Source organism: Bombina bombina, chromosome 4 (assembly GCF_027579735.1).
Source record: "Bombina bombina isolate aBomBom1 chromosome 4, aBomBom1.pri, whole genome shotgun sequence".
NCBI classification, from domain to species: Eukaryota; Metazoa; Chordata; class Amphibia; order Anura; family Bombinatoridae; genus Bombina; species Bombina bombina.
The window spans coordinates 783,864,424-783,879,744 of NC_069502.1; the positions used below are offsets into that span (position 1 = coordinate 783,864,424).

Genomic DNA, 15,321 nt, shown 5'->3' on the forward strand with positions numbered 1-15,321 from the left:
GGACCAAGGATCTCTAAATTATAGAGTCACCCATCGATGAGCAGTAGTTATTATTGTGTTTTGTTAATACATTTTTTATGCCATAATCTCATTTTATGGTGGAATATATTTACTGTTTTTATCATTTTTATCGTTTTTATCTAAAGGTATTCGAACTCCATTTATATTGTATTATTATTATAGTATTGCCCATCGTTTTAATTTTTTTTATATCTTTTTATATAATTTTTATATATTTACACATTGTTCATGCATTTAATATTGCCTATCATTCCATATATTTATAACTGTCTATGTATTTTAATATGAAGAATTTTATTGTAATCATCTAGAATGATCTCACTTACAACATCACATTATAGTTTTCAAAAAAGCGAGCATGTGCTATTAACCGCCAACAATGGAAACCAGAAGTAGCATAACAATCTAAATAGTACCTAAACCTTAAATTAAATAACGATACCAACACCGGAAGTGACGTAGGATACAATTACGTCACTTCCGGTCTTATGCTCCCAAGGATAGCATACGAAGCGACTTACATGGTCAGTAATCTTCAGCACACAATACTACCGAGAACAACTCATTTAAGAACAACTTATCTATCTAACGGATTAACATAATGATTAACAAAAGGAACACAATTGGCCGAAAATGGAAGGGAATCATAACGACCACTTCCGGGTCACAGTAAGGAAGTTTGGCGCCAAAATCACAATATTTTTGATTGGTGCATAACCTCCTTAAATACAGCCACCATAGCTTACCTTAACATAGTCTTGAGAAAGGCTTAATAAAGGGGCCGAAACACGTTGAAAAAATTTGGTGAGCATTATTTTAATATTACTAATACCTTTTGTAACAATATTGCACTATGTCACCTTTCTACTTACAGGAATCATTAAGGGATTGAATCTAGGACAAAGACCGAACATCCTGTTAATCAAAATATCACTAAAACTCACATATCAAGGATACATTTTTAAGGAGGAGTAAATTTGTTAAACTACCACCATCTCAAACAAATCACATTGTACACCTTATTTTATATCATCTACATGTTTGGATACAAGTAACTTTGGATATCTACCACATTATATTCTTTTTACTTTGACATTTATATACCCCTCTATATTTTTGGCTTTTCACCTATTTTTCAGTTTTTAACTGGTTTTTATCACTATTTTTTCACATTTTTTTTCACAGTATTTTTCTATTATTTTTCACAATATATATATATTTTTTATTTATTTTTTTCACAAGATTTTTTTCAATATTTTTTAATATCTTTCAATATATTTTTGCAACAACCCACTATATATTTTTTCACTAAGAAGAGGATCAACTTATATTAAGGAACTATAGACATTTAATCCCCATTCCAATTAACTCATTTTCATTTGATTGGTGATATTACTAACCCTATTGATGCCAAATTGAAATTGAAGTTTTATTGTTACGTATTTTATTGTTACATATCTTATTGTAACTGTTTTTATTGTTACTGTTGTTATTTTTCTGTCACATGGATCCATGCTTTTATTGTACACTGTTTAAATATATATTATTAAATAGGTTTTAAACAGCATTAATTGAATAGGAATATTTTTATCAGCTGATTGTTTTACCTCCTGTCAGTTCACTGTTAATTGTTATAGACCTATTCCCTTAGCCTCTAGTTAGGCGCTCCTTGGATTCTAATATATACAGTGTTCACATTTAGGGGTAGCTAGGTACCCTATTATCCAGGAGCTATTGGGAAGTATATTGGGCGCTATGAGATATTACGTTATTACCACTTGTATCTAAGCCTCTTCACATGGCTATTTATTTATTATCTATTGACTTGCATTTTAGCCAATTAGTGCTGTGTCATGCACAATTCCATGGGAGAGAGTAAAATGTTATCTATATGGCTCACATGAATAGCAGTCTTTTGTTGTGAAAAGCTAATAAAAATGCATGTGATAAGAGGCTGTCTGTAGTGGCTTAGAAACAGGCAGAAATGTAGAGGTTTAAATGTTATAAAGTATATTAATATAACAATGTTAGTTGTGCAAAGCTGGGGTATGGGTAGTAAAGGCGTTATATATCTTTTTAAACAATAACAATTTTGCTGTTGACTGTCCCTTTAAGCAAATGATACACTGCTAAGCAACCATAGAATACTGTTTTGACCTTTAGGAAACCTGTAAAGCAGGCAAGACATATAGGGATGGGATATAATGTGCTGTATTTGTACCGAAAATGCACATACAGAAGAATTTCTATTGACTGTAATATATTAAACACTTTTTATTTACAATGGCTATCAAAGCCAGATTTAAGTTAAAGGGACGAGAAAGGCAAAATTTGTCTTTCATTGTTCAGCATACATTTTTTTAATTGAATTATGAAATTTAGTTTATTATCTTTGTTGAAAAGGAGATAGGGAAACTTTTGAGGGTGCACATATCTGGAGAACTATATAGTAAGAGCTTTGCAAGATAATTTTAAGAATGTTATATATTCGGAAGAGCACTAGATGGCAGCAGTGATCTCTGCCATGCAGTGCTTCAGACATGTGCATACTACCTACTACTAGGTGTGCTCTTTAACAAAGAATACTAGGATGAACAAAGCTAATTTGTTCACAGAAGTAAATTGGAAGTTTTTTTGTTTTTTTTAATTTCATGTTCTTTTTAAAATAACAAAATAAAAATATTGTGTTTTTTGACCTTTTAACCCTTTGAGTGCTAAGCATTGTCCCACCTGGGTGCTAAGCTGGATTTTAGGGTTTTTAATTTGTTCATTTTTTAAATATTTTTTTTAAGTTTTTTTTTCTTTTCTTCAGATCCCAAAGACGTATACCGTTTGAAAGGTTAGGTGATTACCTTTCCAACGGTGGGTCTTGGGGGTCTGTAGCGTCTTAAATGTTCGAGATACAGGCATCTAAGCAGCATGCCCCATTTCCCTATACTGTCTATTGTGAATTTTAAATAAAATTGCGCGGTGACGTCATCACGTCATTGCGAGTGATGTCACCGTGCAAAACGTGAAGCCTCGGTGATGCCTGTCACTATGCAGGCCCGATCGCCGGTGGTAGGAGCGGGTGGGATCCCCCAGATCTCCCTCAAGGTGGCAGAGTGCTAGCAACGGCTCTGAGCCGTCGTTAGCATCTGACTGAGACAATTTGCTCAGAGCCGTCGTTAGTACTCAAGGGGTTAAAGTAAAAAAAAATATAGATACAATTTCTTTTTTAAGTAATAGACATTTTTCTTTCTACTATTTTTAGCTTTGAAACAAATGATGCATTTTATAGCAGTTTTAATAGGTATTTTGTTAAAAGCTCAAAATGTTTTTAGACATTAGAAATTCAGTGTAAATTATCGCTGAAAGAGATTATTTGAAAGTAATAAATAAACTAAAATGTTGTGAGTGTAATGAATGAGTAGCCTGAAGAGGTCTTGAGAATAAGCATTCAATGCAAACAGCAATATGGCTTGTGCAACAGAGTCTCATATTGCCTGTGTCACCCTGGCCAGCAGTTGAAAGAAAAAAATGGAATAAAAAGGGGGGGGGGGTTATTAATGGATAGGGTGAAACACATGGCTTTGAAAATTATACATTTAAAGGGACACAATACCCAAACATCAAAATTTCCTCAGTAGTCACATCCCATTGTAAAGGGACTTTAAGCAGCCAATCAGGATTCTAGGTCCCAGGACTTGCAAGGAAGCATGCATCTGGCATGTGCAGGCAGTCATGTTATTTCCCTACTAGGATTAAGGAAGTTTACTATGAAATCTCATGATGCTGATTGGCTATTGTTTTTTTCCCCCCAACCTGCAGACAGACAGTAGCTGAAGGATAACTGTTCACTGAGCACTTCTTGTGAGATGAAGGCATTTTGAAGTAAAATATCTTCCTTTTTTTACATAGAGATGTTCATGTAATATTTTCTTGTCAGCTTTTTACAGTTATACTGCATAACTTTTAAGTGATTTAGCCTATGGGTTTTATATCCCTTTCAATTTTTAATATAGAAAAAGAATAACATAATTTATGCTTACCTGATAAATTCCTTTCTTCTGTTGTGTGATCAGTCCACGGGTCATCATTACTTCTGGGATATAACTCCTCCCCAACAGGAAATGCAAGAGGATTCACCCAGCAGAGCTGATATAGCTCCTCCCCTCTACGTCAGTCCCAGTCATTCGACCAAGAATCAACGAGAAAGGAGTAACCAAGGGTGAAGTGGTGACTGGAGTATAATTTAAAAGATATTTACCTGCCTTAAAAACAGGGCGGGCCGTGGACTGATCACACAACAGAAGAAAGGAATTTATCAGGTAAGCATAAATTATGTTTTCTTCTGTTATGTGTGATCAGTCCACGGGTCATCATTACTTCTGGGATACCAATACCAAAGCAAAAGTACACGGATGACGGGAGGGATAGGCAGGCTCATTATACAGAAGGAACCACTGCCTGAAGAACCTTTCTCCCAAAAATAGCCTCCGAAGAAGCAAAAGTGTCAAATTTGTAAAATTTGGAAAAAGTATGAAGCGAAGACCAAGTTGCAGCCTTGCAAATCTGTTCAACAGAGGCCTCATTCTTAAAGGCCCAAGTGGAAGCCACAGCTCTAGTGGAGTGAGCTGTAATTCTTTCAGGAGGCTGCTGTCCAGCAGTCTCATAGGCTAAACGTATTATGCTACGAAGCCAAAACGAGAGAGAGGTAGTAGAAGCTTTTTGACCTCTCCTCTGTCCAGAATAAACGACAAACAGGGAAGAAGTTTGGCGAAAATCTTTAGTTGCCTGTAAGTAGAACTTGAGGGCACGAACTACATCCAGATTGTGTAGAAGACGTTCCTTCTTTGAAGAAGGATTTGGACACAAGGATGGAACGACAATCTCTTGATTGATATTCCTGTTAGTAACTACCTTAGGTAAGAACCCAGGTTTAGTACGCAGAACTACCTTATCTGAGTGAAAAATCAGATAAGGAGAATCACAATGTAATGCTGATAACTCAGAGACTCTTCGAGCCGAGGAAATAGCCATTAAAAACAGAACTTTCCAAGATAACAATTTTATATCAATGGAATGAAGGGGTTCAAATGGAACACCTTGTAAAACGTTAAGAACTAAGTTTAAACTCCATGGCGGAGCAACGGCTTTAAACACAGGCTTGATCCTAGCTAAAGCCTGACAAAAGGCCTGGACGTCTGGATTTTCTGACAGACGCCTGTGTAACAAGATGGACAGAGCTGAAATCTGTCCCTTTAAAGAACTAGCCGATAAACCCTTTTCTAAACCTTCTTGTAGAAAAGACAATATCCTAGGAATCCTAACCTTACTCCAGGAGTAACGTTTGGATTCGCACCAGTATAGGTATTTGCGCCATATTTTATGGTAAATCTTTCTGGTAACAGGCTTCCTAGCCTGGATCAGGGTATCAATAACCGACTCAGAAAAACCACGCTTTGATAAAATCAAGCGTTCAATTTCCAAGCAGTCAGTTTCAGAGAAATTAGATTTTGATGTTTGAATGGACCCTGTATCAGAAGGTCCTGTCTTAGAGGTAGAGACCAAGGTGGACAGGATGACATGTCCACTAGATCTGCATACCAAGTCCTGCGTGGCCATGCAGGCGCTATTAGAATCACTGATGCTCTCTCCTGTTTGATTTTCGCAATCAATCGAGGAAGCAGCGGGAAGGGTGGAAACACATAAGCCATCCCGAAGTTCCAAGGTGCTGTCAAAGCATCTATCAGAACCGCTCCCGGATCCCTGGATCTGGACCCGTAGTGAGGAAGTTTGGCGTTCTGGCGAGACGCCATGAGATCTATCTCTGGTTTGCCCCAACGTCGAAGTATTTGGGCAAAGATCTCCGGATGAAGTTCCCACTCTCCCGGATGAAAAGTCTGGCGACTCAAGAAATCCGCCTCCCAGTTCTCCACTCCCGGGATGTGGATTGCTGACAGATGGCAAGAGTGAGACTCTGCCCAGCGAATTATCTTTGATACTTCCATCATTGCTAGGGAGCTTCTTGTCCCTCCCTGATGGTTGATGTAAGCTACAGTCGTGATATTGTCCGACTGAAACCTGATGAACCCCTGAGTTGTTAATTGGGGCCAAGCCAGAAGGGCATTGAGAACTGCCCTCAATTCCAGAATGTTTATTGGAAGGAGACTCTCCTCCTGATTCCATAATCCCTGAGTCTTCAGAGAATTCCAGACAGCGCCCCAACCTAGCAGGCTGGCGTCTGTTGTTACGATTGTCCAGTCTGGCCTGCTGAATGGCATCCCCCTGGACAGGTGTGGCCGATAAAGCCACCATAGAAGAGAATTTCTGGTCTCTTGATTCAGATTCAGGGTAGGGGACAAATCTGAGTAATCCCCATTCCACTGACTTAGCATGCACAATTGCAGCGGTCTGAGGTGTAGGCGTGCAAAAGGTACTATGTCCATTGCCGCTACCATTAAGCCGATCACCTCCATGCATTGAGCTACTGACGGGTGTTGAATGGAATGAAGGACACGGCATGCATCTTGAAGCTTTGTTAACCTGTCTTCTGTCAGGTAAATCTTCATTTCTACAGAATCTATAAGAGTCCCCAAGAATGGAACTCTTGTGAGAGGAAAAAGAGAACTCTTCTTTTCGTTCACTTTCCATCCATGCGACCTTAGAAATGCCAGAACTAACTCTGTATGAGACTTGGCAGTTTGAAAGCTTGAAGCTTGTATTAGAATGTCGTCTAGGTACGGAGCTACCGAAATCCCTCGCGGTCTTAGTACCGCCAGAAGGGCACCCAGAACCTTTGTGAAGATTCTTGGGGCCGTAGCCAATCCGAATGGAAGAGCTACGAACTGGTAGTGCCTGTCTAGGAAGGCAAACCTTAGATACCGGAGATGATCTTTGTGAATCGGTATGTGAAGGTAAGCATCTTTTAAATCCACTGTGGTCATGTACTGACCCTTTTGGATCATGGGTAAGATTGTCCGAATAGTTTCCATTTTGAACGATGGAACTCTTAGGAATTTGTTTAGAATCTTTAAATCTAAGATTGGCCTGAAAGTTCCCTCTTTTTTGGGAACCACAAACAGGTTTGAGTAGAACCCTTGTCCTTGTTCCGACTGCGGAACCGGATGGATCACTCCCATTAATAACAGATCTTGTACACAGCGTAGAAACGCTTCTCTCTTTATCTGGTTTGTTGACAACCTTGACAGATGAAATCTCCCTCTTGGGGGAGATAATTTGAAGTCTAGAAGGTATCCCTGAGATATGATCTCTAGCGCCCAGGGATCCTGAACATCTCTTGCCCAGGCCTGGGCGAAGAGAGAAAGTCTGCCCCCCACTAGATCCGGTCCCGGATCGGGGGCTCTCGGTTCATGCTGTCTTTGGGGCAGCAGCAGGTTTCCTGGCCTGTTTGCCCTTGTTCCAGGACTGGTTAGGTTTCCAGCCTTGCCTGTAACGAGCAACAGCTCCTTCCTGTTTTGGTGCAGTGGAGGTTGATGCTGCTCCTGTTTTGAAATTCCGAAAGGGACGAAAATTAGACTGTCTAGCCTTAGCTTTGGCTTTGTCTTGAGGTAGGGCGTGGCCCTTACCTCCTGTAATGTCAGCGATAATTTCTTTCAAACCGGGCCCAAATAAAGACTGCCCCTTGAAAGGTATATTAAGTAATTTGGACTTAGAAGTAACATCAGCTGACCAGGATTTTAGCCACAGTGCCCTACGTGCCTGTATGGCGAATCCTGAGTTCTTAGCCGTAAGTTTGGTTAAATGTACTACGGCCTCCGAAATGAATGAATTAGCTAGTTTAAGGACTCTAAGCCTGTCCATAATGTCGTCTAGCGTAGATGAACTAAGGTTCTCTTCCAGAGACTCAATCCAAAATGCTGCCGCAGCCGTAATCGGCGCGATACATGCAAGGGGTTGCAATATAAAACCTTGTTGAACAAACATTTTCTTAAGGTAACCCTCTAATTTTTTATCCATTGGATCTGAAAAAGCACAGCTATCCTCCACCGGGATAGTGGTACGCTTAGCTAAAGTAGAAACTGCTCCCTCCACCTTAGGGACCGTTTGCCATAAGTCCCGAGTGGTGGCGTCTATTGGAAACATTTTTCTAAATATTGGAGGGGGTGAGAACGGCACACCAGGTCTATCCCACTCCTTAGTAACAATTTCAGTTAATCTCTTAGGTATAGGAAAAACGTCAGTACTCGCCGGTACCGCAAAGTATTTATCCAACCTACACAGTTTCTCTGGTATTGCAACGGTGTTACAATCATTGAGAGCTGCTAAGACCTCCCCTAGTAATACACGGAGGTTCTCCAATTTAAATTTAAAATTTGAAATATCTGAATCCAATCTGTTTGGATCAGAACCGTCACCCACAGAATGAAGCTCTCCGTCCTCATGCTCTGCAAGCTGTGACGCAGTATCAGACATGGCCCTAGTATTGTCAGCGCACTCTGTTCTCACCCCAGAGTGATCGCGCTTGCCTCTTAGTTCTGGTAATTTAGACAAAACTTCAGTCATAACAGTAGCCATATCATGTAATGTTATCTGTAATGGCCGCCCAGATGTACTAGGCGCCATAATATCACGCACCTCCCGGGCGGGAGATGCAGGTACTGCCGCGTGAGGCGAGTTAGTCGGCATAACTCTCCCCTCGCAGTTTGGTGAAATTTGTTCACATTGTACAGATTGACTTTTATTTAAAGTAGCATCAATACAGTTAGTACATAAATTTCTATTGGGCTCCACCTTGGCATTGGAACAAATGACACAGATATCTTCCTCTGAGTCAGACATGTTTAACACACTAGCAATAACTTGCAACCTGGTTATAATCTTTTTTAGCAAAAACGTACTGTGCCTCAAAGAGGTACTAAACGATTAAATGACAGTTGAAATAATGAACTGAAAAACAGTTATAGCATCAAACTTTAAAACAACACAACTTTTAGCAAAGGTTTTGTTCCCATTAGTAAAATAACAATAATTAAATTTGAAATAAAAATTACAGAGCAAACGTTTTTATTCACAGTCAATATAAAATTCTCACAGCTCTGCTGAGAGAATATACCTCCCTTCAAAGAAGTTTGAAGACCCCTTAGATCTGTCAGAGATGAACCGGATCATGCAGGAAATATAAGAGTAGCTGACTGGAAATTTTTGATGCGTAGCAAAGAGCGCCAAAAACGGCCCCTCCCTCTCCCACACAGCAGTGAAGAGAAACGAAACTGTCACAATTAAAGCAAACAACTGCCAAGTGGAAAATAATGCCCAAATATTTATTCACTCAGTACCTCAGCAATGTAAACGATTCTACATTCCAGCAAAAACGTTTAACATGACAAATACTTATTAAAAGGATTAGTGACCTTTAACAGAGTAGTTCCGGTGAAATACCATCCCCAGAATACTGAAGTGTATACATACATGTCATTATAACGGTATGGCAGGATTTTTTCATCAATTCCATTCAGAAAATAAAAACTGCTACATACCTCAATGCAGATTCATCTGCCCGCTGTCCCCTGATCTGAAGCTTTTACCTCCCTCAGATGGCCGAGAACAGCAATATGATCCTAACTACTCCGGTTAAAATCATAGTAAAAAACTCTGGTAGATTCTTCTTCAAACTCTGCCAGAGAAGTAATAACACGCTCCGGTGCTATTGTAAAATAACAAACTTTTGATTGAAGTCATAAAAACTAAGTATAATCACCATAGTCCTCTCACACATCCTATCTAGTTGTTGGGTGCAAGAGAATGACTGGGACTGACGTAGAGGGGAGGAGCTATATCAGCTCTGCTGGGTGAATCCTCTTGCATTTCCTGTTGGGGAGGAGTTATATCCCAGAAGTAATGATGACCCGTGGACTGATCACACATAACAGAAGAAACATACATTTTTTAAATAACTGTATTGAAGGGACATATTATTTGTTTTTCTATCATGCATTTGAAATAGCAGCTGTTAAACATGTTAAAATATTTTTGTGTGATAAAGTTTGATGGAACATTAAAGGGACATGAAACCCAAAATCTTTCATGATTCAGATAAAGAATACAATTTTAAACAACATTCCACTTTACTTCTATTATATAACGTGATTCATTCTTTGTTGAAGAAATAGCAATGTATATGAGTGAGCCAATCACACAGGGCACCTATGTACAGCCACCAATCAGCAGCTACTGAGCCTATTTAGATATGCTTTTCAACAAAAAATATAAAGAGAATGAAGCAAACTAGATAATATAAGTAAATGGGAAATTTGTTTAAAATTGCATGCTCTTTCTAAATCATGAAATAATTTGTTTGGGGGTTTAATGTCCCTTTAAATTGCAGGACACAACATCAACAGAACTCAAGATATCGTTTTTCCTCCTGTGCCTGTCGCTCTCATCAGAAACATTTTCTTATTTTAACCCTTTAAAAGTCCTGATTGGCAAGGCTCCTCACTTTTCAAAATTGGCGCCACCATCTTGCAGCTTTCTGTGCACTCTGTGACAGAAGTAGCAAACATTCACAGATCAGTGATGTTGCCATCTTTTTTTACAGCTTTATCATGTGCTTCAGGTTAGCACACAATACAAAGAGGGGCGTTTACATTTTTTGTAGCTTTTATACACAGTTTCAAAGTTATAACAAACTATATGAAAAAGGCCGCATGAAAAATATTGGAGCAATGCAGTCGCTACAAAAAAAATGAAAAAACAGCAATGACACTGATCTGTAAATGTGCACCACTTCTGTCTCAGAGCACAAAAGTACCTAAGCACCAATATGACAACGCCCAGTATGAAGATGTGGGGCTTGACCAACCAACATCAGAAAGGGGATAAAATGGAGCAGTGATGGACTGCTGGAAGCTAACTGAACATATTTGGTGAGCCAATAACAAGAGGCATATATGTAGACTCTCAAATCACCAGCTAGCTAGTTGTTCATTGTTGTGCCTTAGTCTACTCGGATACCTACCTAGATATTTGCCTCAACAATGGAAGCGAACAAAGCAATTTTGATAAACGTATATTAGAAAGTTATTTGAAATTATGGGTAATAGGAAAAGTTTGTTTATTCTGCACCACATATATATATATATATATATATATATATATATATATATATATATATATATATATATATATATATATATATATAAAAGTGTTCTAATACATTTCAAAACAATCTCTTTAAGTTTATCATAAAGTAATCTAGGCAAAAAGTTATGCATTCATATTTATACATCAGGTCCACCTTTTAAAAACAGTTTGAACTTAAATAAATAAAAACAGACCCTCTAAAATGTCAAACATTTTGGAGTATTGTGCATATCTCTATATAAATTAATTTCACTGGTCATAAAAATGTGTGTCTATCTCCTAAATATAAATGTGTTAAACCATGATTAAGAACATAAATTAGACAGTCTATTTTTTTTATTGTTTACAAAGATATATAATGCCTTTACTACCCATTCAGCTTTGCACAACCAACATCTTAATATTAATATACTTTATCACCTCTTAACCTTTAAATATACTCCTCTTTCTAAGCCACTGCAGGCCGCCTCTTATCTCAATGTATATTTTTAGTTTTTAACTGCCAAACAGTGCTAGTTCATGTGTGCCATTGTGCTCATTCAATGGAGTTATGCAGGAACCAGCACTAATTGGCTAAAATACAAGTTTGTAAAAAGCACAGAGATAAAGGGGCAGCTGTAGAGGCTTAGATACAAGGAAATCACAGATTTGAAAAGTATATTAATATAACTGTGTTGGTTATGCAAAGCTGGGGAATTGGTAATAAAAGGATTATCTATTGTTTTAAATAAGTAGACTCTCCCTTCAGCTGAAATTAGTCACACTAGATATTGTGCTTGTATCCATTTATTTATTGAATTAAAGGACCTGTGCAAAAATGTTTTACCACACAGTATACCGATTATTATACTTTATGGATATCAACAATTATTTATCTATCATAAATAACTGAATAGCTCTTTAATACAACACAACTTATCTAGTGATGAAGTTAAAAAAATATCCCTGTACTCATTAGTGTATGCTCAAACTGATATAAACTGTGACTGTCAGAAAGTATTGCAAGTGTAATTAGGTTTTAGAAAATATATACAAAATATTATTTAGTCAAATGACAAACTGAATAGATAAAAAATAAGTACTAATTGTAATATAGCACAGTAAGACTGAATGGCACACTGATCATTTTATATCTCAGTTCCTACCTCAGGAGCCAAGTACTCTGGAGTTCCACAGAAGGTCTTCATTGTAGCTGCATCTGTGATTCCTTCTTTGCAGAGACCAAAATCTGTTATTTTTATGTGCCCATCTTTATCCAACATCAAGTTTTCTAACTGTAAAAAAATATAAAAGGAAACATGCAAAAGAAGTCAAAATACTTTATATATATATATATATATATATATATATATATATATATATATATATATGCACAGTATATTCAGAAATGATTTATTATTATTTTTAATTGGAAAGACAAGCTGGATTCTGATCAAGACCAGAAACTGTTGAAAGTATAAAAAAACTGGAATGGTTCTTTAGATCGATATATTTTCTTACAATACAGCAAATTTTTATGTTAATTCATTATGTTAAAACTTAAAGGGACACTGAACCCAAATTTTTTCTTTCATGATTCAGATAGAGCATGCCATTTTAAGCAACTTTCTAATTTACTCCTATTATAAAATTTTCTCCATTCTCTTGGTAAGTGCAAGAATGTAAGTTTGGATGCCGGGCCAATTTTTGGTGAACATCCTGGGTTGCCCTTTCTGATTGGTGGATACATTCATCCACCAATAAAAAAGTGCTGTCCAGAGTACTGAACCCAAAAAAGCTTAGATGCCTTCTTTTTCATATATAGATAGCAAGAGAGCAAAGAAAATTTGATTATAGGAGTAAATTAGAAAGTTGCTTAAAATAGCATGCTCTATCTGAATCACGAAAGAAAAAATTTGGGTTCAGTGTCCCTTTAAGCAGAATGTTGTAGCAATAACATGCAACTGAAAACATAATATAAATAGAACATAAAATATGATTTAATGAGCAATTGTACAATATGAAATAACATAGCACAGTGGAGGCTCCTCCATAGGACCACAGCTGCACATGAACCCCCTGAGAAAAAAGAAAAAGAAAGAAAATATTTTTTTGGCTGAATAAATATAATTTCTCCAATAGCCCCCCTATTGGAAAAATGATATTTATTCAGCAAAATTTTTTCCAGTCTAGACTGTCCAGTTTAATAAAAAATATCCCTTTTTTTACCGCACGTGCGATAGAGGTATAACTTGCCATAGCCCTTTGCACCTTCTTTCTAAGTGCTTGCTGCACCACCCATAACAGAGCCTATAACTTTGCTAATCGCACAATTTTCAGTGTGTGAGTTGGGCCACTTCTATGCGCAGGCAGCAGGGGGAGCGCTTTTTTTAAAGTTTCCATCTTTTTTTTTTAAGGAGGCCGGCCATCGCCACGTAGCTGACATACTGCTGGCCTGAGCGGCTCCTCCTCTCACCGGCCCTCCCTCTCCTCCTCCCGGTCTGGATCTGAATGAGAGCAGGGGGACCGGCTAGATATCTAAAATGCAGCGGGCCGAGGGAAGTGTGAGAATTGCTGGCTAAAGAAAGAGGTGAGTGACGGTGTGTGGGGTGGGGAGCTCTGATTACTGCAGGACTGTGATTTGCTTTATACTGGGAGGTGCTCAGGGTCACTGGAGGCCCCAGGATTTCTCGTGTACCCTGGGGAGTAAGCCTTGAAGACTATGAGAACTAGGCACCATATACCCCCGCAGGCAGGACCCAGGGAAGCAGGGGCACGGCATGTGGGGTACAGGGAGCAGTGACCAGGAAAGCAAGGTAGAGCAGTGACAAAGAACCATATACCCATCACCTGTGACCCATTGACAGGAGGGACATGCCTATGGTAGTGCTAGCGAGTGCAAACAATGGAAGAAATAAAACATTTTGACAAGCTATATTAAATAAGGGTTTGTTTACAGTATACACATTCCTGTGTGTAGGGATGTGGGTGGGGTAAATGGGGACATACTGTGGACTATTTATTTCTCAGAATAGGAAACACAGGGGAATTGCCAATAGAGCAGGAGGTGGGACCAATTATACATTTCCCCCCCAGGACTTAGGCAACAAAGAGAAGAAGGAATTAGCCATGATTTAGGGGGTGCAGGCTCTTGTGAGCTTCTACCCTGACTCCAAAGCCATTCTCCCTTACTCCTGTGAGCTGCTTAGCCTGAATCCAAAGCAATTCTCCCTTACTCCTTTGCACTGCTATTCTGACTCCAAAGCCCTTTTCCCTTACTCCTGTTATATAAGTGGGAATTGTGATAAAAACTAGGCTGATATTTTACCACATAGGTATTTAATACATTTTTGGTGTGATACATTTTGTGAATTTTCTTTCATAATTCAGATAGAGCATGCAATTTTAAACTACTTTCTAATTTACTTCTATCATCAAATTTTCTTTATTTTCTTGGTATATTTTTTTGAAAAACAGGGATGTATGCTTAGAATCGTGCACAGGTTTGAAGCATATATCAGGAATATCTAATTTAAAATACTTAGAACATATTCCCTTATGTGAAGAACATTGTATTGTGAAATGTTTACAGTAAATACACAGCCAAGCACTTTATAAAATATATAAATATAAGATAGTATCTAACACCATATAGATTGCATAAACTCAACCCCCAGATCAGTGACCGCTGTTGGAGGGCATGTGGGCAGGCTGGTACGATACAGCATATATGGTGGGAATGTCCTCATATAGTGGAGTTTTGGAGATCAGTTTTCAGGTCTATGTCCTCTGTGCTGGGCTAAGATATTGCACCTAATTTTCACCACCTGATGTTTCTTCAGGTCCCGAAATTACAAAATAAATTACATAAAAATATTTTCTTAATAATGCTAAATAGTGCCAAGAAACTTATTCCAAAAAGATGGAAGTCTAACACACCACCGACAATTCGGGACTGGCATGCCCAGATCACAGAAATATTACAATTGGAACGCTTACACTATTTGACAACAAATAACATTCAATTCCACCAAGGGCTTTTAGATCTATGGAGTGGAGTCCAGATATGATAGCCAAAATGGAATTTTAACTGCAACCAGGCAGTAGCACTGAAACTTGAAATACAAGTACCCCGACCCCTCTTTCTCCCCCCACCCCGTCCTACCCTCCTTTGTATGTTTCATAATCTTTCTTTCTTTTTTCTACTTATTAACCATATGCGTTAACAGAGAG

The 15,321-nt window shown here is 38.2% G+C and overlaps 1 protein-coding gene across 6 annotated transcripts in view; it reads right to left on the reverse strand.

The window, feature by feature from the left end:
• The window catches only part of AKT3 (AKT serine/threonine kinase 3), a 995,132-nt gene that overhangs the window by 206,193 nt on the left and 773,618 nt on the right, over window positions 1–15,321 (reverse strand). For all 6 annotated transcript variants that reach the window (XM_053711160.1, XM_053711156.1, XM_053711157.1 and 3 more), the window contains one exon: window positions 12,255–12,383. In XM_053711160.1, the coding sequence (XP_053567135.1) occupies window positions 12,255–12,383 (129 nt within the window). The remainder of the gene's footprint in view (window positions 1–12,254; window positions 12,384–15,321) is intronic.